The 26,075-nt window shown below is 42.5% G+C and overlaps 1 protein-coding gene across 1 annotated transcript in view; it reads left to right on the forward strand.

Moving 5' to 3' along the window:
• LOC118630561 (catenin alpha-2-like) overlaps positions 1-26,075 on the forward strand; it is a 411,139-nt gene that overhangs the window by 357,240 nt on the left and 27,824 nt on the right. The window contains exons 5-6 of the mRNA XM_036262427.1: positions 15,539-15,658; positions 19,072-19,338. Of these exons, the coding sequence (XP_036118320.1) occupies positions 15,539-15,658; positions 19,072-19,338 (387 nt within the window). The remainder of the gene's footprint in view (positions 1-15,538; positions 15,659-19,071; positions 19,339-26,075) is intronic.

Here is a 26,075-nt window from a genome sequence, read left to right on the forward strand (position 1 = left end):
GAGAGGTGTCTATTTAGTTCCTCTGCCCATTTTTTTTTTTTTTATCCTCACCTAAGGACATTTTTTTATTTTTTGTTCAGATAGAGCAGGAAGGAGAATGAAGAGAGAGAGAAACAGCGACATGAAAGGGACACATCGAGTGGTTGCCACCCACACGACCCAAACAGGGCTGGGGACAAACTGCAACCAAGGTACATGCCCATAGCGGGAACCAAACCCAGGTCTCTCTGGACTGCAGGCCGACACTCTAACTGCTGAGCCAAACCAGCCAGGGCCTCTGCCCATTTTTTAATTGGATTCTTTGTCTCCCTTTTGTTGAGTTGTATGAGCACTCTCTATATATTGAAAATTAACCTCTTATCTGATATATCATTGGCAATTATGCTCTCCCATACAGTGGGTTGCCTTTCCATTTTGATGATTGTATCTTTTGCTGTGCAGAAGCTTTTGAGTTTGATGTAGTCCCATGTGTTCATTTTTTTCCTTTGTTTCTGTTGCCTTAAGTGATGTATCAGTGAAAATTCTGTTGCGTATGATGTCTGAAATTTTGTTGCCTACAGTTTCTTCTAGGATTTTTATGGATTCATGAGTCACATTTAAGTCTTTTATCCATTTTGAGTTTATTCTTGAGTATGGTGTAAGTTGATGGTCTATTTTCTTTCTTTCTTTTTATTTTTTGCATGTAGCTGTTCAATTTTCCCAACACCATTTATGAAAGAGGCTGTCTTTACTCCACTGTATGTTCTTGCCACCTGTGTTAAATATTAATTGAGCATATTGCCTTGGATTCATTTCTGGGTTCTGTGTTCTGTTCTACTGGTCTATATGCCTGTTCTTGTTCCAATACCAGGCTGTTTTGATTACAGTGGCTTTGCAGTATAACCTAAAATCTGGTAATGTGATCCCTCTAACTTTGTTCTTCTTTTTCAAGATTGTTGTGGCTATTCGAGGTCTTTTTTTGGTTTCATATGAACTTATGAAGTATTTGTTCTAATTCTGTGAAGTATGCCATTGGTACTTTGATGGGGATTGCACTGAATCTATAGATTGCTTTGGGTAATATGGACATTTTAATGATGTTAATTCTTCCAATCCTTGAACAAGGTATGTGCTTCCACTTTTTTATATCTTCCTCTATTTTGTTTTTCAATAACCTGTAGTTTTCTGTGAATAGGTCCTTTATTTCTTTGGCTAAGTTTATTCCTAGGTATCTTAATTTTTTTGCCGCAATGGTAAATGGGATTGTTTTTTTTAGTTTCTCTTTCTGTGAGTTCATCATTGGTGCATAAGAATGCTATCGATTTCTTGATATTAATTTTGTATCCTGCTACTTTGCCAAATTCATTTATTAAGTCTAGTAAATTTTTGATGGAGTCTTTGGGGTTTTCTACGTATAATATCATGCCATCTGCGAATAATGACAGTTTTACTTCCTCCTTTCCAATTTGGATTCCTTTTATTTTTTCTTCCTGTCTGATTGCTGTGGCTAATACGTCCAGTACTATGTTAAATAAGAGTGGCAAAAATGGGCATCCTTGCCCTGTTTCTGTTCTTAAAGGAAATGCTTTTAGTTTTTGCCCATTGAGTATGATATCGGCTGTAGGTCTTTCATATATGGCCTTTATTATGTCAAGATAAGATCCCTCTATTCCCAGATTGCTGAGCATTTCTATCAGAAATGGGTGCTGGATTTTGTCCAATGCTTTTTCAGCATCTATTGATATGATCATATGATTTTTATCTTTTATTTTGTTTATGTGGTATATCACATTTATTGATTTGCGAATATTGTACCAGCCTTGCATCCCTGTGATAAATCCCACTTGGTCATGGTGAATAATTTTTTTGATGTATTGCTGGATTCAATTTGCTAGTATTTTGTTCAGGATTTTGGCATCTATGTTCATCAGGGATATTGGTCTGTACTTTTCTTTCTTTGTAGTGTCTTTTTCTGGTTTTAGAATTAGAATTATGCTGGCCTCATAAAATGAGTTTGGAAGTCTTCCTTCTTCTTGAATTTTTTGAAATGGTTTGAGGAGAATGGGTATTAGTTCTTCTTTGAATGTTTGGTAAAATTCCCCTGTGAAGCTGTCTGGGCCTGGGCTTTTGTTCACTGGGAGAGTCTTGATTACATCTTCAATTTCCCTAGTTGTTACTGGTCTTTTTAAGTTTTCTGTCTCTTCCTGGTTCAGTTTTGGGAGACTGTGTGTTTCTAGAAATTTGTCCATTTTGCTTAGATTGTCAAATTTGTTGCCATATAATTGTTCATAATATTTGTTAATAATCCTTTGTATTTCTGTGGTGTCAGTTATTATTTATCCTCTTTCATTTCTGATTTTGTGTATTTGGGTTCTCTCTCTTTGTTTCTTGTTGAGTCTAGCTTAGGGTCCATCAATCTTGTTTATCTTTTCAAAGAACCGGCTTTTTGTTTCATTGATCCTTTGAATTGTGTTTTCGATCTCCATGTCATTTATTTCTGCTCTGATCTTTAATATTTTCTTCCTTCTACTTGCTCTGGGGTTTTCTTTTTGTTTGCTTTCTAGTTCTTTAAGTTGTGACATTAGATAATCTATTAGAAATTTTTCTTGCTTCTTGAGGTAGGCCTGTAGTACTATGAACTTCCCTCTCAGAACTGCTTTCACTGCATCCCATAGATTTTGTGTTGTTGTGTGTTCATTTTCATTGGTTTTCAGGAAGTTTTTAATTTCCTCCTTGATCTCCTCGGTAACCCATTTATTGTTCAATCACCTGCTATTTAGCTTCCATGTTTTCAAATGTCTTTGCATGTTCTTGTTGCAATTGATTTCTAGTTGCATGCCATTGTGATCTGAGAAGATGCTTGATATAATTTCAATCTTCTTGAACTTGTGGAGACTTAGTTTGTGTCCTACCATGTGGTCTATCTTTAAGAATGTCCCATGTGCACTTGAGAAGAATATGAATTCTGCAGTTTGGGGGTGTAATTCTCTGTAGATATCTATTAAATCCATTTGTTCTAGCACTTCATTTAGAATATGTGTTTCCTTGTTAATTTTTTGTCTAGAAGATCTATCCAGTGATGTCAGTGGGGTATTGAAGTCCCCTGCTATGATTGTATTGCTGTTGATTTCTGCTTTGAAGTCTTCCAAAAGATTTTTAATTATGTTGGTGCTCCTATATTGGGTACATTTATATTTACCAAGGTTATATCTTCCTGTTGAATAGATCCTTTCAATATTATGTAGTGGCCTTCTTTGTCTCTAGTTATGGCCTACATTTTGAAATCTACTTTATCAAATATGAGTATTGCAACCCCAGCTTTTCTTTGTTTTCCATTTGCTTGAAAGATTTTTTTGCATCCCTTCACTTTCAACCTATGTGAGTCTTTTATTGTAATGTGGTTCTCTTGTAAACAGCATATCTGTGAGTCATGTTTCTTATACAGTCAGCTACTCTGTGTCTTTTTGTCGCAGCATTCAAACCTTTCACATTTAAGGTGATAATTGATATGTATTTATTTATTGCTATTTTTGTTTAATGTGGTTCTATTTTTTTGTCCTATTTCTCCTACTAATTACAGCAGTTCTTTTAGCATATCTTGCAGTACTGGTTTGGTGTTAATATTTTCCCTTAGCCTTTTTTTTTTGGTCTGGAAAGCTCTTTATTTGACCTTTTATTTTGAATGATAGCCTTGCTGGATAGAGTAGTCTTGGATTCAGATGCTTGTTTTTCATGAGCTTGATTACTTCATGCCACTCCCTTCTGGCCTGTAGTGTTTCTTTTGAGAAGTCAGCTGAGAGCCTTATGGGGTTTCCTTTGTAGGTAACCTGTTGCTCATCTCTTGCTGCCTTTAGGATTCTCTTTTTGCCTTTAATTTTTGGCATTTTAATTACTATGTGTCTTGGTGTGGGTCTGTTTGTGTTCTTCTTACTTGGGGCTCTCTGTGCTTCTTGAACTTCAATACCTTCTTCCTTCACCAAGTTAGGAAAGTTTTGTGTCACTATTTCTTCAAATATATTCTCTAATCCTTGCCCATTTTCTTCTTCTTCAGTTACCCCTATGATTAGAATGTTATTACGTTTCCAGTTGTCCCACAGTTCTCTTAAGCTGTCTTTGTGTTTTTAAATTGTTTTTTTCTTTTGATTTTCTGATTGGTTGATTTTTTTCTACCCTGTCTTCTAATTCACTGATCCAGTCCTCAGCTTCCTCTACTCTGCTGGTTAGTCCTTCCAATTTTTTCTTAATTTTTGCTATGTCATTATTCATTTCTACTTGGTTGGTTTTCAATGTTTCTATATCTTTACTCATGGTGCTGATGTCCTTACACATGCTGTTGAGCTTCCTCAAGATCATGGCTCTGAACTCTACTTCTAATAATTTGCTTAGGTGCATTTCATTGATCTTATCTTCGATAGAGTTCTCTTGTTCTTTCATTTGGGGTTTGTTTCTTTGTTTCACCATTTTGGCTATCTCAGTGTGTTTTGGAGCCTGCCAAATATTCCCTGTGTATGTTGGTGTTCTGCTGTTTGTGGCTCCCTTTACTGGGTTTGGATGAGCCTGGGTGGGCCCACGTTAAACACCACTGTCAAGTCTTACTTTCCTGGATAGATTTGCATGCCCAGGAAATGTTCAGTTATCCTCTAGTTTTTTGTTGGTGGCTAGTAGTCTCAGTTATTCAGTGCCTTGGAATGTAGCCCTGGTGTTCTGCATAAGAGGATTTCCAGAGGGTGGGATAGATGCTGGTTATTAATGAGTTTCATTTTGCATTTCTTTGCCTCACCTGGGAAAGGCTGAATCTCCGAAGGAGGGGGGCTGCTGCTTTTCCCCACAGCTGAGGGAAGGAGCACACTGGCCACTGTCCTTTGTGGCTGCAACTCAGCAAAAACTCTAAATGCCCTCCAAATTCTAGGTGTCCCCACAGAGTTCCATCCCAGTCTGCCCTCCCTCTGCCATAGCCCCCAGGTAAGTGGCTGTGGCTATTTTAGCACTCTGTCCCAGCACTCTGTGCTGTGGAGCTGGCTTGGTCTTTATTCCCCAAGGGCGCTGCTCACAGCTAAGACTGCTGATGTCCGTGGGCTCCCAGACTACTACCCTTTGCACCTCCGTAGATCCTACCAGTGTCCCTGGTTATATGGTCCTGTCCTCCTGATTTTCTATTGCTTTTTTCTGAGTATTTGTCTTTATTTTAGTTGTAATTTTCGTTTGGTCCTGGGAGATCTTCTGGGTAGCTTCCATTCACTCAGCCTCCATTTTCACATCCTCTATGCGCAGCTGGTTTGCACAGGCCTTCCTGGTGCTCCAGCATACTACAGGTCCTGCGGGTAACTGGATGGCACAGTCCATTTGGGGACCCAGCTCTATGCCTATGTTATAGGCTGCTGGGTCACACAGGCCTCTCTGGTGCTTCAGCACCCAACAGGTTCCATGGGTAACTGGATGGCACAGTCCCTGCTGGGTTGCACAGGCCTCTCTGGTGCTTCAACACCCGCAGGTCCTGCGGGTAATTAGATCACACAGTCCCTGCTAGGTCACACAGGCTTCTCTGGTGCCACCACACCCTCCAGTTCTGTGGGAGGGCAGCTGGATTGCACCAGTCTCTCTTGGGTTCTGGCTTCCCATTGCTCTTGTGAGCCCCTGGATGGCACAGGACTCTGTGGAGCCCCAGGTCCTGCTGCTGGCAGCTGGGGACTGCTGCTGCCCAGTGGAGCTCAACTCCTGTTCAGCTTTTGCTATAGTTTTTGGGGGATGGGTCTCAGCTGCTGGTCTGTGCTTCTGTTGCCTGGGGATGGATGTTTGCTCCCCAGCCTCTGTTGCTGGGGGTATATTTAGACTCTGATAGGGCTGCTTCTATGGGGGATGGTGCTGGGCTCCTGGCTGTCTGTGGCTTCCACAACCAGCACCTTGGGAGCTCCACTACTGTGCACTGCTCTGTATTGACACAGAGTGTCCACTGGTCCAATGGTGCCAGGTGTACTGGTGGACTCAGGTTGCTGGGCCCTAGCAGCTCCCACTGCCTCCTCCCAGGAAAGACCCGGGATCTTCCAAAGTGGTGTGACCTCCCCATGACACAGGGAGAAGCACAATGAAGGGCTGCTTGCCATAGTAGCCGGCTGCTCTTGTCCACAGCACAGGAACCTTCTGCTCCATGGCTCTGCACTGCTTGGGTTTGGTTGTCCACCTACAAGTCCACTCACACTCTCTCATACACTCGCTCACTCTCTCACACAGTCACCCTCCCTCCGGTCCTGCCGACTGCCATCTCCTCTCTTTATTGATTTTTTTTTTTTAGAGAGAGAGAGAGGAAGGGAGAGGGGGAGAGAGATGGAAACATTGATGAGAGAGAACATCAATTGGCCACCTCCAGCATGCCCTGCACTGGGGATCGGGCCCACAACCTGGGCATGTGCCCTGACTGGGAATCAAACCAGCAACCTCTTTTTGCATGGGTGGTTGTTCAACCACTGAGGCACACTGGCCGGACTCACCTTTTTTTCTATCCTCAGGCTAGGTCCTAGAATAACAGAGTTCTCCATTATTTGAGAATTTCTCTCTGGAAGCGGGATAGAAAAATAGGAAACAACAACCCCTTAGTCAGCGTCTCAGGAAAGACAGATTTTCTTAGTGGCTACCAGGAGGTAAATCTAATTCTGCCATCCCATTGTTTGGGGGTGTTGATGAGACAGGGAGACTTTAATATTACCTGTGCTTTTTGTGACATGAATATCAAATATTCTTGTGTGTCCTCAGTAACTTATTATCTCTCAATAGTCTCCCACTTAGTTTTACAGCTCTAACATGGCCCTTGGGTTTTAATAACAGCAACCAATTGGTATAAAATATCCCTGTATCTGATGATAAATGTAGAAATTACTGCCCATGTTCTTAGTGTATCTTTTCTATCTGATTTGTCATGCAGCTGAGTTGTTCAGAATGAATTTATGTATTCAGTTATCCTTACAAGAAATACATATTGGGTCCAGCCGGTGTGACTCAGTGGTTGAGCATCGACCCACGCACCAAGAGGTCGCCAGTTTGATTCCTGGTCAGGGCACATGCCCAGGTTGTGGGCCCGATCCCCAGTGGGAGGCATGCAGGAGGTGGCCAATCAATGTTTTGATCTCTCTCTCCCTTTCATTTCCTCTGTCTGTAAAATCAATAAAGAAAAAAAAATTAAAATAAATAAATACTTATTGGATGCCTACTATATGTAAGATGTTGTGCCAATATACAACTTTGGAGGTGAATAAGACAGCCTGCGTTCAAAACTTTGTAGGCTAAGAAAGACTGTGATTCATGCTGGGAAAATGTTGGAAAAACATAATAATTAGGATGTTTTCCATTTTAAATAACAGAAACCTAACTTAACTTGGTCTCTTTATTTCCCCCCACTTATATGTGAAATTCTTTATCATCTATATTTTTTTTAATTTTATTATTTATTTTATTTTTTAAGCTGAATTAACCTGGTCTAGTTATTAATTATCATATGAACAAGTGTAAAGTGACTTTTGCCTCAGCCTGTATTGGTTCACCAAACTAAAAGGCCATAGACAGTAGATTCAGGCAAGGTTTGATCAAGGCACATGCTTTGATAAGGATTTGGTTTCTATATCCTTTTCTTCAGTGAGGGCTCTCTTCTCTGTAGGCCCTTTTCTCATAGTTTGCTAATTCTTCTCAGCATTACATGCTCCTTAACTAGAGACAGCAAGAAAGAGGAAATTCTCTTCCCTAATAGCTCACAAATCTTGCTAGTTCCTCAATCTTGCTAATCCCATTGGCCTCTGAATGGGGTGTGGATCTCTGAGTTAATTATTTAGAGGGAGAAAGGGATGTGCTGATTTCTCAAATTGCCCTGCACTACTCCTTTTCCTCATTATCCCCAAACCAAGGATGAGACCAATTCAACCGAAATGGATTGTTCGTCAGCTGAGGATCATATGAGGAAGGCGGTGTGGCTGGGAGAGGGATGTCTCAGGATTGGGTGTCACTGAACTGCAGGACATTGGCCTGTCCTTGAACCAATTGTGTGGAGCAAACTGAACAGGCTGGGGTCACAGGCCCAAGCCTGATGCTAGGAACTAAGAGTTGAAGGTGACTGGAAAGAGGTTGGCTCCATCCAAAGAGCTGGGGGTCCAGCCAGAGTAGCTTAGTTGGTTGAGCATGGTCCTGTGCACCAAGGGGTTGCCAGTTCGATTCCCTGTCAGGGCACATGCCTGGGTTGCTGCTTTGGTCCCTAGTAGGGGCATCCAATCAATGTTTCTGCCTCCTCCGCCTCCTCCTCCTCCTTTCCTTCTTCTTCTCTTTCTCCTCCTCCTCGTTCTCTTCCTCCTCCTCATTCTCTTCCTCCTCCTCCATGTCCTCAGGTAAGGATTAAAAATAAAAAAGAGCTGGGGGATTTATCATTCTGTGCAATGATGAGAGCAAAACTACTCAGTAACTTGAGCAGGAAAACTTAAATGCAAAGAATTATTAGCTCTAATAGCAGATTAGGGTAACAAGGGACTGGCCAGTAACAATCAAGAGAACTTGAAGAAATAGAGGGTTGGCAGCCATGAGGAGCAGCCGCTGCCCATGTGACTGCGACCCAGCATCCGGGGAGAGCCTCTACCCCTGCTCTCAACCAGGGCCGAAATTCAGATGTCCTTAGTTCACTGGCTGGCAGAGACGTCACTGCGGTGCCACACACGTGAACGGAACTGGCTGGAAACCTGACTTTACAGTGTCAAGAACAACACTGGTGGAGAGGTGCTTCCTGGGAGGCACCCCACAAGCACCCAGTGCCATGCAGAGGGGAACTGCAGTTTGAAAAGCTACCCCACCCATCCCAGCAGAACCTGCCCAGGGAGCACCCTGGAGCCAGGAAACCAAACTAACTCTTTCCTCCTCTGTTACCTGCCCAGCACCCTCCTGACAAGGCTTAACACCAGGCCATCGGGAAAGAAATCCTCCTTAAAGGGCCCCACCGGGTTTCACAGCGTGGGCAGTGGGGGTGCATCTGGATTTGATCGCTGGCCCAGGGAGAGAGTTTGACTGCTCAGAAATGTGGTGTTCTTGCCATCCAAGGAAGATGGATTCAATTCAGGCAAGACTTCCACTGCGGAGATCGTCCGAACCAAGGAAGGAACAGGTGTGAGAGCCAGGGAGGGAACTTGGCTGTTCACAATGATATCCTTGAGTCTCTGCCTCTCCCCGCCAGACCCTCTGTGCTCCAACAACAGAGATACAGGTTGTGGAGTGTCTTGGTTAATGTGACAGTTAGTTTAGAGTCTCTGTGTGGATGATGGGGACCCACTGAGGAATTCTAAGCATTAGAATTAGATTTGTGGCTTAGATATTGTTGGTCGCAGTGTGGACAGGAATTAGAAGAGGAGAAAGCCCAAGCAAGGAGGCAGATTGAGAGGCTTAAGGCAGTGAGTGGAGACAAGCTGGGTGGAGGCCACAGTGGCGGGTGCTTTGAAGAGGGGTCGGTTTCAGAGCCACTGAGGGGGCCGAGTGACTGCAGCCTGGACTGGCGAGATGCAGGCTCTTGCTGTGTCTGCATAGTCAGCTGCTCAGGATAATCCAAGCTCAGGTTCCACCAGCTTTAGAAACTCATCCTTTCCAGGAAACTGAGGCAGCAGAGGAGTTAAAAGGGTGACCTCTGGAGCGTACCGTCTGGGTTAAAGCCAGGCGTTGTACTCACTTGCTGAGGGACCTCTCAGGCAGGTTGTCTCCCTCCTCTGACCTCAGTTTCTCCTCTGTATAATGGAAATTTTAAAAAAGGACTAAAAGAGATCTATGTAGACCATTTAGAACAACGTCTGATGCATCATAAACACTCAGTGACACAGGCCGGTGTCATTTTTCTTGCACAAGCTGAAAATAACCTTAGAAACACATCAATCTCTATTACTGTTGTGCTTTATAAATCATGGCCCTTAAAGAATCAGTGACACTAGCATTTAATCATTGTTGTTTGCCGATGAAATCATTTTCCTCGCTTGTTAACAAGGAAACAGAAAATGTCATCAGCAAAGCCGGCCTGTCTTTACGAGGCAAAAAGATGAGGTATGATGATGCTGAGACACCCTTCGTTCAACCAGGGTACATGCTCAAACAAGTGAAGTCATTGAATCTGAGACCCAGTCGGTCATTCACTTGGCCAACTCTCATTTCCAAGAAATTATTTTTAATGTAGCTGTAAACCCAGATTCTAACGAGAGAGTTGCATACGACTTACTCAATCACTAGGAGGGCCCTGGAATAAGGTCAGTGTGTCCAAACAGAAATGATAATCACAACAATAGTGATTTAAAGCACCAGGATGGGCAGTAAATGTCGACAGGAGAACCAGATCACACGGTCCAGGAGGGGAGCTCCTAGTAGGCGCTTCATAATTATTGAATGAATAAACGATTTCCCAGGCTACATTTGTGATATCAAAGTAAAGGAGGGAGGGCGATTTGACTCAGGAAAACGGAGGCTGATTTGGGGATGCTGTCTCCAACCGTGTGCCACAGCTGTGGACCAAATAGCTCTGCTTTAGGGATGGGGTGGGGAGAGGGGGGGCAAGCTCTGTGAAAAGACCCATATTTTAAGAGTTTGAATGACAAGTTCTGAAATAAGTGAGTATCTGAGTGAGTACACTAATTAGGGAGGACATCCCACTATTTTTCCTAGGAATTTTAGGCTTTTTTTTTTATTATTATTGATTTTAGAGAGAAGGAAAGGGAGAGGGAGAGAGAGATAGAAACATCAATGAGAGAGAACATCGATTGGCCACCTCCTGCATGCCCCCCACTGGGGGTCAAGCTCACAACCTGGGCATGTGCCCTGACCAGGAATTAAACTGGTGACCTCTTGGTGCCTGGGTCGATGCTCAACCACTGAGCCACACCAACCCGAAATTTTAGGCTTTTAAGCTGTACCTATACACAGACTCCTAATATTAAGGAAAGGAAAAGCTGGCTGAGCAACGGTTCTGGCTTTGGGCTTTGCTGAGAGTCCAGCCTGGCTGGGAGGTGGGAACAGCTGTCTGTAATCAGCCCACGATCATGAGGGCATGCGTGAGAAGGAAGACCATGCCACCCGCCTCGAGGGCTCCCTCTATCAGCTTATCAATTTCCCAATCCAGGGTACAGAGTCTCCCAAACCTCTCCCTTCCCATGCACCTCCTCAGGAGCCCGCCTCCTCCTCAGTGGCATCACCGGCAGCCCGCTGCCTGTCTCCCCAGGACCCCGTCCTCTGCAGACGTTCCGAGAACAAACGAAGCTTTTCCTCTTCCAAGTTATCTAGGAAAACAGTTCCCCCTCGGGGAGATACTACGCAGCAGCAGGTCCGTATCTGTTTACGGAGCTCCTAGTTCAGGCCAGGCACTCTGCTAAATCTTCCCCATTTTATGTTGTCGTTTTTTCTTTCTTAAAATATATATCATGCCTGTTTATTTGGGGAAAGGATCGAGAGGATGTCTTTGGCTACCATTTCTATTTCTGTAACATTCCCGTGTCTATTGAAGTTCTCCATTTGTGTGTCAATATGGGCATTTTATATATTTTAGAATGTACCATTATCATATAGGTTTCAAATGTATTAGTGTAGAATGAGTCATTCTTTCATTTCCAAGTTTTTGTATGTTGTTGGGGTTTTTTTAGCTTTTTTTTAGACAACAGTGTTGAATCTCTTTAAAAACCCGATCTGAGAGTTTCTGTCTTCTAATTAGAGCATTTTGCCCATTTATTTTATAGTTGGATTTAGTTGGTGATTGTATTTCATATTTTTCATTCATGTGCCTTCTTTTATCTCTTATCTCCTATAAGTCTTACAACAACCTCTTATGGTATGTAAACACTACCTTCATTTTGTCAACGAAGGCAGTGAGGGCTCCCCTAGATCACAGAGCTGACAAATGACAGAACTGGGGTTCACAGACCAATCTGGCCCTCAGCCCTCACACATACCTACATGCCCATCTCTGTGGGTCCCAGGTAGGCGTACAAAGCCTATGGAAGATGTGTCTCAGGCTCCTCATCTGGGGTTTGTTTAGCAGAGAGGAGCCCATGTCCTTCCCCAGACACTCAGAAAGAAAAAAAAAGATAATGGATTCTGTTCAAAAATAAAAACTTGGTTTTTATATGAATTTTGATTTTGCAAAAATGCCTGGTGACTGTCCTCCATTCTTTTCTTTTCTTTCTTGGCCATGTCCCTTGGACCTTCTGCCTCTTCTCTCTGTGTGCTGTCTGTGTGTCTCATAGTGTGTGTGGCACAATCCAGACTGTCCATCTCCATTCCCGTGGCACCTTGGATGGATCTGCACCTGTTTCTATATGAGAACTTTCCATGGGGTGACCTCTCAGATCCTTCCGGTTAAAACTCTAGGGATGACTACGTCCTTATTTATACAGTCAAACACCATCTTTGGTGCTTCTTTCCAAATGAACTTCATTGAATTAAAATCACATTCAAACCTGCATCTGGATCCTCCAGGGAAAACCGATGAGAAAATAAATTATGTGTAACACAACAAAATAAATACTCCAAATTGGCCTGATGAGCAATGGGTAAGAAGCCTGTTTTATATGCATATATTAGAAAACAAAACTGAGATTTAGCTCCCTGACAACATTATTTTGCTCTTGCCCGGAACCAGTTTGTGTGTCCTGAGAAAAGATTCACAACTCAAGCAGCAGGAACAAATTAACAGCTCAGGTTGTTTGTTCCATGTGGCTATCGATTCCACATTGATGATTATAAACCCATTAGGAAATGAGACATCACTGGGCTGTTGCTTTAAAGATTTCAGGTAGGAGATTCTCACTGAACTATGAAAATGCTTTAAGCGGGCCATTCCATACCATAAAATGAAATTTGACTTCACTCCCTAAAAATCATTCTAATATACAACAGTCCCTTTTTTCAACTATCTGTCCTTCTTGAAAAGACTAACATTGAGGAGTTAAATCACCATTTTATATTTTTACTGTTAGGAAGAATGCAGAGTTTCCATAGAAGATGAGAATGGAAAACTCATTTTGTGTGGAGTCTAGGTTCCTGCCGCTCTAAAGGACTTCCCTTGCTACACCTCTTCCCTTAGTGAAGTGAGTTAGTTTATTTAGTAAATTGGACAGTATCATTTCTGGGGAGTGAAAGTTGTATCAATAGCCTTTTGCATACACTCTTCTCTGTCTCTGTTCAGTGAAACTTGCTGAGGAAGTTGGATTTCCCACCACTGCAACTGTGTCAGGCTTAAGCAAAGATGCATCTCTGTAGCTCAGAGCTGTGTTCATCTCTGGCTTCCCAGCCATGTGAGAGGTCATTTGTATCTCTGCATTGTCAAACCATGAACTGTCTAGATGTTCTCCTTTGATTTGGTCCACGTGTTCTCTGTGTTTCTCATTACCCTTTCTTAAATATTTTTATTTTAATTCTCACCTGAGGATATGTTTTTTCCTATTGATTTGAGAGAGAGAGAGAAACATTAATGTGAGAGATAAACATTGATCGATTGCTTCCCATACACATACAGACCAGGGATCAAACCCGCAACGTTTTTGGTGTGCAGGACCACGCTCTAACCGACTGGGCCACCGGCCAGGGCTCATGTTCCTCTTGCAGAGGGCTTCTCTCTTTTGTTGCTGCCTCTCTCAGACGCCTGTGTTGGAGGCGGCTTCTCTGCTGGGCTCCCTTCATTCCGAAACACCTTTGATTTTGTAAACACTTGCCTGTCTGAGGCCTTATTCACTCAGGATTTTGCTCTGGGCTATTCTGCTGAAACATTGTCTTGACTATTTTGACAAAGACGCTGTCTTCTTGACAATGACCCAGTGGATTAGTTCACCATAATATCTTAAGTTTTGTTTTAATTTTAATTGTGCATACAGGCATTAAAACCTTAAAGCAGCGGGTCGCAACCTGTGGGTTGCGACCCCTTTGGGGGTCGAGCAGCCCGGCCGTTTCACAGGGGTTGCCTAAGACATAACAATAGCAAACAGTTGTAAAGTAGCAACAAAAATAATTTTATGGTTGGGGGTCACCACAACATGAGGAACTGTATTAAAGGGATGCGACATTAGGAAGGTTGAGAACCACTAGTTGTGGAAACCTTCAGACCATGTCACAGCTAAGATCGCAGTGAGGGGAGGGAACTTGAATATCTGTGAAACCATTTACAAAGGAATGTTTAGTGAAATTCACAGGTCAAGTCCAAGGCCACCCTGGGAGAGATCTGAAGGCAGTTTGCAGGACTTGGGAAGCAGAGCACATCATTGGGGTGGCTTCTTGTACATTCTGTTCACCCCAGTGGATGCTACTTTAGAGGCAATAAAACATCAAATTCTCTTGCTTCTCCATGCTCAATATTTCCTCTTTCCATTGGATGGCAAGCTGTAAGCTCAGTTGAAATCACAGTCTTGTTAGTCCCAGATTTAGAGATGTTGCCAAGAAAATTGTTTGCACATTCAAGCTGTCTCAATATTTTAGCAGCCTAGGAGTTCCTTCAGGTTCTTGTTTTGTTTTGTTTTTATGTTTATTTCTTTTGGCAAACCTCTTACTCCTCTTACAACTTCTAGAAATAGTTTTAAAATTCTATATCTAAAACTGCCCAGCCAGTGTAGTTCAGTGGTTGAGCGTCAACCCATGCGCCAAGAGGTCGCTGGTTCGATTCCCGGTCAGGGCACATGCCCAGGTTGTGGGCCAAATCCCCAGTGAGGGGCATGCAGGAGGCTGCCAATTAATGTTCCCTCTCATCAATGTTTCTATCTCTCTCTCCCTTCCTTTCTTTCTAACATCAATAAAGGGAAAAAAGTTTTTTAAATAAAATTCTATATCTAAAACATATATTTTTTGATTGATTTGAGACAGACAGATAGATATTGTTGTTCCATTTATTTATGCATTCATTGGTTGATTCTTATATGTGCCCTGACTGGGGATCAAACCCACAACCTTGGCATATGGGGACGACGCTCTAACCAACTAAACTATCCAGCCAGGGCTTCATATTTTTTAAAAAATACATTTTTTCTTTATGTTTCTTCTCAAAATTTGGTGTCTACTTCCTTATCACTATTATAACTCATTAAAAAAAACAATAAATATAGTATTTTTTATGCTCCAAGAGTTCAGGATTATTATTTCTCATATACAAAAGATTCTGTAATTCTTGAACAAATATTTCTGGTTATAAATGCTTGTTACGAGTATTTTTTTCCTCTATTATTTAAGTGTTGATACATATTAGTGTTTTGTTTTGTTTAGTTTTACAAACTACCATTTCTAACAAGTACAATAATATGTATATTTTTAAGTCCTCACCTGAGGATATTTTTTCATTTATCTTCAGATAGAGTGGGAGAGGGGGAGAGAGAGAAACACCGATATGAGAGAGACACAATCATTGGTCCCACATGACCCGACCAGGGCCAGGGACAAACAGCAATGGAGGTATCTGTTTTTGTCAGAAATCGAACGCGCGACTCTTTGGTCTGTGGGCAGATGCTCTAACCACTGAACACCCAACCAGGGCCCAAGTCCATAATATTCATATTCTATCTGGTGATAAATATGTTTGTTTTTATCGCTTCAGGTGGAGGAGGCCCTGGAAGCTGTCAAGAATGCTACAAATGAGCAAGACCTTGCGAACCGCTTTAAAGAATTTGGGAAAGAGATGGTGAAACTCAACTATGTAGCAGCCAGAAGACAACAGGTGGGAAAGATTTGTGGATGCTGGGGAACCAAGGTGGGGGTTTCAGCAGCCTTGTGGCTGTGCTGGCCTGAACCGTGGGCCGGCTGCATCGCTGGCTATCAAGTTAACAAATGCCCTCAGACCCTGGGATCATAAAGGCTGCTGCTTGGGCCGGTTCTGATACCACCGTGGGCCCCAGGGTACTGCGTGGCCCCTGCCTAACCAGAGGGGGTCTCAGGCCACCTGCTTCACTAGCAGGAACCCCCTTGCCAGCCCCACCACATTCTTTATGTCCATCCTAGGAAGTTCTTCCCAGTGAAATAAAAAATACAAAACTGTGGCCCGTCTTTGGGCAGCACCGTCACTGTCTATTTTCTGGCCCGTGGACACCACCATGCGTAGGCACACCTGGGATGTTCAGGGTGTGGAGTGGAACGTGTGTGAACGAGAGGAAGAACACGTGAGAAATTAGAGGAGAGGCAGAGAAAGGGGAATGAAGAGGGGAGAGCACAGGACCGAGCGAGTCTCATTGACAGAGGTGGCTGACCGGAATCTCCTCTGCCTCCCCTTTGTCTCAAGACAGCACCCTCACATTTAGCCAGCTCTGTTGACTCCCTCGGTACCATGAGAATTTTGTTCCCCCCAAATTTGCGAAGGTGGAGTTGTTAGTTAAAATCAGTTTGCCCCATCCTGACCGCTGCCAGGATTCTTCCACATTGGGGCAATTCCTCGTGATAGTTTTTCTAAGATTTTCTATGAAAGGTGTTCTAAGATTTCCAGAAAGTGCCAGTCAACAAACCTTTTTGCTGAGTGTTCATTCCTTGCCAGGCTTATGTGCGCTGCTGGTACAAACTTGGCCAAAATCTAGTCCCTGTCCCGCCCCTCAGGAGCTCGCGATGCCTTGGTCAGGGCACACACATGTGATTTCGTTTCCTGCTGATTTTAAGCGTTGCCGTCAGCAGGCTCTTTGTCCAGCTGGAATCTTGTGTGGCAGCCCCCCGTGCAAAGTGGGTGGGAACGAAGAGACTCAGAAGCTCAGGCGTGAGACCCAAGACCCAAAGCCACGGGCTTTTGAAACGACCGAAGAGGGACAGAGACTTTGAGTCTCGGTCTCAGTGACCCTGGGAGAGGCTGGAAGGGAAACAGGAACCAGGACATTCAGAGCCTTGCGGAGTGTTTGGATGTAACTGTGAGTGGATAGGATTTGAATAGGTCTATGTTTGGTATCACGTCTCAGATTTACATTTTAATATTCTGTGTGACGAAAAGGGGAGTGGTGTGGGAGGGGAGAAGCTCGTTGTAGTTGAGAGGGGCTGACGTCGTCTAGGTAGGCGTTGGTGCTGGGCTCAGTTAGGGTGCTGACAATGGAGAAGACGGTAGGGAGTCAGGGTTTATTTTGAAAACGCAGCACTGAGGACCTGCGCTGACTTGAGTGTGAGGTTAGGAAGTGACAGTGCCCGTTCACGTCCCAGCTCCTCGTTGAAGCAAATGGGTGGCTGGTGCTGGATCTCCTCAGGTCAGGAAGACTGGGAGGGACCAGGTAGAGTTAGAAATAAAGATTTCATATTCAGATGCATTGATTTGGAGAAACTATGTCTACGTAGAAATTAAATGGAAAACAGTTGCAGGTTGGAGATGGACCCAGGAGTCACCACTGTGTAGCTGGTATTAAATCCTTGGAAATGTGAGCTATTCATGAGATTACCCATAAATATAATTTATTTTTATTTTATTAACACTTTTTAATGAATTGCTACTTCAGAGTTTTTCAAGAAAATTTAAAAAAAGAGTAGAAATAGAAACAAAATTTAAAAAAAGCTCATAACACCCAACCCCTCAGGAAAACGGTGCTGATATTTTGGTATTTTGCCTTACAGTAGTTACTGTCAGATTTTAACATATTTGCAGTCCTACCATGCATATTGTGTTCTGCTTTTTTTATTTATCTTACAACTATTATCCATGTTATTGCTTTTTGGGAATCTAATTTTAATAACTCCATAAATAGTCCATCACATGAACACTTCAGTAGTTTTCTTAACCAATTTTCAGAATTCGACATTTAGATTGTTTTCAGTTGTGTTGTTTTTGTTTTTCATGTGATTAATGAAGGTTTCCTCAGGTATCTTTGTGGAAATAATTGATAATTTTCTACCTGTCAACTCTCCCTTCCCTATTCAGACTTTCTTTTCAGCAAGATACTCAGTCGTGAAATGTGGAACCTGTGGGCCAGGTGTTCTGGGGATGGATAAGGCCCTTCATGCCTGGCTGGGAGATGCCTACCTGAACTGCCTGGATCACTGCCTGGCACAGGGAATAATCTCACATGTTTGATGCCCACTTATCTGGGGCTAAAAATAAATAATCCCCATTTGGAATTTCTGTTGTCTGGCAGAAATCTGTTATTTAAGCAAAGGAGGGGAGGCGGTTCAGTGATTACTTATTGTGAGTTTGTCTTGACAACCTTAGTTATCAAATGTAATGTGCTTATCTCAGAATTATTTTGACCCACAAAAGAGATGTGATTCATGATTGCCAGGTCATCCATCTATCATGTACCAAATGAGCACATAGGAATAACCCACTAGTTCATGTACTATTTAATGAGGTTTTGAAGCCAGGAAATATTCCTCCAGAGATACTCAGTTGGAACCCTACACGGCTCTTAGAGAACAGCCCTGCCTTTCATTTTTCAGGGGAAAAAAAAAAATTTAACAATGCCCTTTAAAGCTAAAAATAAAGTGACTCTCTAGTGGTTTATTTTGACATCCAAAACTAGGAAAACAAATCATCTTCGACCTAGTATGTTTTATTCCCTAAACTCAATGACTGAGCTGCCATTAAGGTAGTTTGAGAAACATGAGCCTTGTTCTGAACATAGAAGTCGCAATTATGCGCTCAGCTAGAATCAGAAGCCTTTGATTTCCCGTTTGTGATGGGAATGACGTTTGGCTTTTCCAGCTGCTGGTAAGTAAGGATGATCCATGCAAGCCACTTGCCTTGTGGGCGGTTCCGTTTCTGCGTTGGTTCAGCAACACGTACACCTTTTCTGGGCCAGACACTGTGCTGATGACCGAGAGCCACTGTATAAAGCAGACAGGGCTCTCTGTCTCAAACGACATCTTGGTTGGGAGGGAAGCATATGCAGAAGTAATAGTCATAATAAAGTTTGAGTGTTAAAGATGGGGAAGAATGTGGTCTATGGAGCAGACAAGAAGGGGCACGACTAGAGGGTTGGAAGGGGAGTGGGCTCGAGGAGGATGGGGACCTCAGGTGCAAAGCCAGGGTGGTGGAAGGATCCTCAGCTATGTCACAGCTAGAGATAGTACGAGGTGCGAGTAGATGCTCCTCTGCATCCATGGCTCCAAGTTCTGTCACAAACACATCTTGGAAAATGTCATGGGTGTGACAGGTGTCGTGTTTTGCACGCGCAGGAGCTGAAGGACCCTCACTGTCGGGACGAGATGGCAGCCGCCCGAGGGGCCCTGAAGAAGAACGCCACGATGCTGTACACGGCCTCCCAAGCCTTTCTCCGCCACCCAGATGTCGCCGCCACGAGAGCCAACCGTGATTATGTGTTCAAGCAAGTGCAGGAGGCCATTGCCGGCATCTCCAATGCTGCCCAAGCTACCTCGCCCACCGATGACGCCAAAGGCCACACGGGCATCGGCGAGCTGGCTGCGGCCCTGAATGAGTTTGACGTAAGCATCCGGGCGACACACACGGAGGGCTGCACACTTTCATTGAAAAAATGTATTGGGGATGAAGGGCCACCATTGTAGTATTGATTGCTTCACCCGCTTGGAGACTTTTGGCGGCCAGATAAACCACACAACATGTGTTTCTGTTGTTAAACAAACACCTTCAAGGCAGACAGCTTTTCCGAGAGGGGGGATTGCTAGCCAGAAGAGGGACCAGGTCCTGGACCGTGCGGTCTAACCACCTGCAGCCAGGCTGATGGAGAAAACAAACATGTCCCCATCCTGCGGTGGAGGGCCCTTTTATACAAGGAGTTTGGGGAAAAAGATGTAAGTTATTTCGAAAGAATTTACATCGGCTGCAGATAAGCAGGGCTGGTTCTCCCTCGCGGAAGAACGGTGTGTTCCTTGGCGAGGCTGTGGGCACTAGTCCAGAACGTTCGTGGGGAAGCAGGTGCAGCGGAGCCTGGTGGTTGGCCATCCCTTTTCAGATAACGGCTAAAATAGCTGTCTGGAAGTTAACTCCGTGTTTCAACATACTTCCACGAATATGAGCCGTTTTTGGTTGGCTTCCGGCCACTTGTTCCATTAACTAACTCCCTGTCTCTTCTTCCCACCCTTCAGCTTGCTGTGATTTAATTTGAGACATCTCAGAGTTTTTCTCTTACGACTGTTATTGAGAATCTAACATAGTGGTAGAGTCTCGCTTACTTGTCTTTAAAGGAACTAACAGCTATGTTTAAGAGGCCTGAGCTGATGCAAGTAGAAACCTTGTACACTGTGGGCTATTTTAGGGACAGTCCATTGTTTCAATGATCATCTTTGTTGTTAAAGGGACAGATGTTATGGCAGCTCAGGTCTAGATTGAGTTTCTGTTGTTTCTGGAGGAAGAACTGTCCTCAACATCTCCATTTGAAATCGGTGGCAAACAACTTCTGTTGCTCTCTGATGCCACGTGGGATCCTGGTCTCCCTTGTGTTGCCTCTCTGGGTAGCAGCACCAATGAATGACCCACGTTCTGCACCTGCTGTTTCTGGAGGTCCATCGCAGTGAGGGTGACTCATACCTGGGCATATTCAAGGACTCTAAGTGAGAGGCACTCAGGTCATCAGTGTCCCAGGATGACACCCCTTACTCTACCCACCTTGGGTCAGCATAAGGGCTCACCTATGAGAAGCTGAAATTCAGTTGAGTTCATACTGGGATCAGGGAAAGACTACATGTGTTGTGAGAGCCACAGAGATTATAACTACTCAGTGTCTGCTTTCCTGTAGGGAAGACGAGGGAGGTAGAAGGCGCTCAACACCCTTTAAGTGATAAAACACAGTGTTACAGGAATTCAGAGGAGCAAATGAGCTTACTTACCAACTGTAGAGAGAGATGATGTACTTGCTTTTGGATATGCTGACACGACTCTTGGGCAGGCATGACTGGCTGGATGCTGGAAAACAGGGTTAGGAGCATGTGGTTATCAAGGGTGATGGAGATGGATGTACAGTATAGGAATCATTATAATACTTGGCATTCAGATAACTGCAGTTTTCACAGGGCCTCTCCTCTTTCCCTTTTTTTTTAAGTCAAAATATATACATATTGAATGTAGACCATATACTATTCTTTTTTTTTAAACATGTTTTTATTAATTTTTTTAGAAAGAGAGGAAGGGAGAGAGAGATAGCAACATTGATGTGAGAGGGAAACATCTATCGGCTGCCTCCTGCACCTCCCCCACCCACACTGAGGATCAAGCCCGAAACCAGGGCATGTGCCCTGACCAGGAATCGAACCAGGACCTCTCAGTCCATGGGACGGCACTTAACCCACTGAGCCACACTGGCCTGGCAATAAGGGTTTTTTGTAAGGATTAAATATGATAAATTTAAAGCATTGACCACAGAAATTGGGCCTTAATGTATAATCGTATTCACAAAGTTTCAGGAGACAACTGAAAGTGTATTGATAATAAGGTTAACAATTTTAAAATAAACAATGGAAGTCACTAGATTTCCATAACACACACACACACACACACACACACAAGAATGTGAAAATAAATCCAATTGACAAAGTAGACAATAAAAAGAATTATTGGCTTTATTTCACAAGTTAATTTGCCTTTGTATGTTAGAACTAATCCTGACATAGATGTGGAGGACCTAAGAAAGAAAATTATATTGTTTTACTGAGGGGAAAGTTTAATTTTTTTTGGTAAATGGTGTCATGATCATGAATAGCAAAAATATTGACCCTACCAATATTTATAATACTGTATTCAGACAGTCCCAACAAAAATTTTAGGAGGATTCTTTTGAAACTTGACAGAGTGGTGATAAAGTTTTTTGTCTTTTTCTTTCTTTTTTTTTTTCCCTTTCCTGGAATAAGAATTGAGGAGCCTCTAATTTAAGGAAGTGAAAGTAAGCAGGTCATACACTCAGATATTAAAGCATTATAATGCTACATTATTTTGAAAGTGTGCATTAGAACAAAAAAATCTTCCTTTGTTAAACAGAATAGAAAATGACAATCTCAAATACAAAATTATTTTATGAAATAGTGCTTTTTACAATGGACAGTCGGTAGATTATTTCGTCCTATTTTTCCAAAGTTTAATTTTAATAATTATAGTTTATGTTATAATGAAAAAGTAGACAATGCAACTTATGTGAGGACAAGGTCATGCAGTAGCAGTGTAACTAAAAGAACTCTCTTGAAGGTCCCAGACCCTCCGCTGCTGCCACCTTCTGCCCAAGAGTGGGAAAACAGCTTTCCATTCTCTGCATCCAGACCAGTCTTACTAAAAGTAGCTTATTCAAAGTGAGTGTATCAACTGAGGCTTCACTGAGGGTATTACACACAGCTTTGGATTCATAAAACGTAAGGGCATGTGGGGGAAATCTATTCGTGACATATGTTGACATGTGTTAAGCTTTCAACTGTTTTACTAGAGTGATGTTTTCTCATGTTGCACAATTAAGGCTTCGGGAGCTTAACACATGAATATAACAGTCGAAGATGTTTTTTTTTGTTGTTTTGTTTTGTTTTGATTTTTATAACACATGGTATATTAACTAAGTAATTTTCTAATTATACTTTGTTCACATCATATGTTATTGCATATATAAAACCAAGTAATTTTTATTATTACATTAACTAACTGTATTATATGTTACCTAAGTAATTATATATCCTTTTAGCTTAGTGTATTAACAGAGTCATATTTTATTATTAAATGTATACTGGTTCTTAAAGTACATACATTATATAAAGCATTATCTAGTGTTCAAAATTTTATTTCTCAGCACTTGAAAAAAATCACGTGGAGTTGTCTAAATTGGCAGGTCGTAGATTGTGATTTCATTTGGCGTGGTCCCCTAAAAATCGTTACTTAGCACGTGCAATTCATTTTAGTCCTTTCTCAAAAGTCATAATGCTAGTAAAATATTATTGAATATTACGGCACATAAGGTAATTAATCAGTTGTAGATTCTATCATTTTTGACATTAGCAAACCTAGAATTCCTACATGATACTTGAAATCTTTTCCTAAAAATAATGTTCCACTTCTCTTTACTTTGTAGCAGCATTATACATTTCTGTTCTACAGTTGCATAATGAATAATTTTGTTTTAATTTCCCAGGCATAGTGACTTGAAATTGATTTAGAATTCACAGGCATCTGTCTGGAATTCTAAGTGCTATTCTCAGATATTGAACAAATTGATATTACATTGAGTGGGAAATTTTGCTCAAACTTCCTGTAACTTATTTTCTGGCAATACCCCTTCCTGATGCTTGGTTTAATTACTTGCCAATATAATTGAGATTTTAAAAAGTAAAGTGTCTTTGAGGTCCTAAAGTGAGAGGAACCATAGGAATACAAAATGTGATTTCATAGTCAGCATAGTTAATATGTGCTGATGTTGAATTTGAAGATTATTGTGTATTAATAATCCTTCGTGTGTCAAACCCAGTTTTATGGGAGCTAGAAAGCAGAAGGGACTGAGAATTTGATAGTTGAGTAAGAATAAGTTAAAAATTAGTAGTTTTATATTCATTTGTTTAAATTATAGGATTGAATTTCTAACTGGGTAGTTATGATTGTGGCTCAATGCTTGGCACTATATGTATTTTTTACACTATTATTCTGCCTGCATGAATAGTTGATGTAGTGATTTATGAAGCAAAAGAATAAAGAAAAAAATAGTATTTTAACAACTTGAAACTGTCAAGAGCATCTGTTCTAACAGCAAAAAGTAAAATTATTGTGCCCAGCCAGTGTGGCTCAGTGGTTGAGCATTGACCCACGCACCAGAGGTGGCTGGTTCAACTCCCTGTCAGAGCATATGCCCAGGTCGTGGGCCCAATCCCCTGTGGGGGGCATGCGGGAGGCGGCCAATCGATGTTCTCTCTCATCGATGTTTCTCTCTCTCTCTGTGTCCCCCTCTCCCTTCTTCTATCTCTCAAAGCAATAAAGAAAAAAAAAATTAAGTAAAATGATTGCTAATCAATGGGAAAAAAATCAGCTTCTCTTTAAAATGTGGCAGCTTGCTCAGCCTGTGTGGCTCAGTTGGTTGAGCATCCTCCCATACTCCAGGAGGCCGCTGGTTCGATTCCCAGTAGGGGTACATGCCTGGGTTGGAGTCTCGATTCCCAGTAGAGGGTATGCAGGAGGCAGCCAATCAACATTTCTCTGTCATGGGTATTTCTGTCTCTCTCTCCATCTCCCTTCCTCTCTCTGAAATAATAATAAAAAAATAATAATTAATAAATAAAACGTGGCAGCTTGATGTGGTTAATTTCATCTAGTGAAACGATCTACTGAGAAGAATTTTTAGAACAATGTGATGACGGCTCAGAAGTAAATCACACGATGATGTCAGTGTTGACTGCGCGGAATCTTTCCGGAGTGGAAGGGAGAGTGTTTAAATTACTCCTACAGAATTGCTTTATTTTTATCGAAGAGGAGAGGAGATACTAGGTATGGGTTTTTGAAGCTTCTTTTGCAGATGAAGATACTTTGAAAAGATAGAAGTTGATGCCATTCATGACCCAGTCTGTATAATGGATAGCTATTTCCTTTTTCAAGTTCATGCATTCCTGGAAGTCAGACAACACACATCGTCTCGCATTCCTCTAACTCTCCACTTGCAACCTTGCTTCCTTCACGTCCCACTTGCCCTGGGAATATGTTTGATTAATAATTTTCTTCTTCTAGCACATTTAGTTTCTCCACCTCCACTGGGTCGATCCTCTCAGCCTACAGAAAAGTGTATTTCTCTCATGCATTTAACCTAAATATAAAATAAAGCGTTAGGCTTCCATATTTACCATATTCTCACATTTCCTTTTTTTTTTTTTTTTTACAGAGTTCTGTAAGAAGTTGATTCTAATCCTTGCTTCCATTTCTTGGCTATCAACTAGCCAACCAGCTCTTACCGCTGGCTGCCTTGCCATGTAACCCTGCCATGCCCCGCTCCGTGGTCTGTCTGGGGACACCCCCCTCGTGTAATCTACCTGCTTTTAATTTCTAGTTCTGAACTGCTTCACATTTGGAAGGGGGGACATTTGTAACAGTATGAACCATGATTTTTCTCTTCATTATTTCTAACTTGCCAGATTTAAATCCTGTCCTTGAGAAGTAGACAATCTGGTCTCGGCCACAGGGAGCTGAGATGTCACCATGGCATCCCAACGCTACATGAGTAGTCCTTTCTGTTTTTACCTACTTCTTCATATGCCCATTATCTTCTCAGCTTTTCTTTCTTCTCTTTAAATATGTTTTCTTTTCTTTATCTAATTATAATTCTCTTACTGATCTGTGTTCAGTGGAGAGGAATACTGAGATGTGAGCATGAGGAATGATGGCCCATCTGTGTCACAGGCCGACGGGGATGGCAAGGATCTATATCTGACGAGGTTACCTAACTGCACTGATGAGAGTTATCTCCTGGGGAGCATCTCCCTTCTCCAGTGGTCACCGCCCAGAGGTTATGCCAACTGGGTGCTCTTCTGAGATGTACATAGATGTTCTAGGAGACCAAGCAGCTTATAGCAGTCATTTCACGGGGGCACCCACCCTATTTGGAGGATGTGGAGAAGAGCTTTCTGGATGCCGGAGAGTAGGTTTGGGAGCTGAGGTTGGACTATAGCTCCAGGGGAGAGCTGGAGTGCTAAATAGGCAGCCCACATACGTGGCCTCAGAGGTCTATGCTGGAGGAAAAGATCAGCCTGTCTGTTGTCCCCCTTCTCCAGATATCACTTACACATTTTGAATAGTGAGATAATTATTTTTTATTGTTACTAGACCCAGACTGATGCTCCTGCAGAAGTTCTGGCCCTTTCAGGGACCAGGAATCTGAGTCCCAGCCGCCTCAGTGATTCCCACAGAGTTTTGTCGACTCGCGGTCTCTACAGCATCAGGCAAGGAGCAATGCCTCCTCGGTGAAGTACATTTTCACAGAGCATCTTACTCAGTCTCTTCCCAGGTCTAATCCTCTCTTTTGCTGTGGAAATCAACATATTAGAGTTTACCCGAGGCCTCATCTTCTTCTTTGACATTCTATAAAGTCATTCTTTTTTTTTATTTTCTTTTATTTTTATTTTTTTTATCCTCACCCGAGGACATTTTTCCATTTTTTGTTCAGGTAGAGTGGGAGGGAGAGAGAGGAACAGAGAGAGAGAGAAACATCTATGTGAAAGGGACATACCGAGTGGCTGCCACCCGCACAACCAACCAGGGC

The sequence above is a fragment of the Molossus molossus genome, unplaced genomic scaffold (genome assembly GCF_014108415.1).
Source record: "Molossus molossus isolate mMolMol1 unplaced genomic scaffold, mMolMol1.p scaffold_m16_p_15, whole genome shotgun sequence".
Lineage (NCBI taxonomy): Eukaryota > Metazoa > Chordata > Mammalia > Chiroptera > Molossidae > Molossus > Molossus molossus.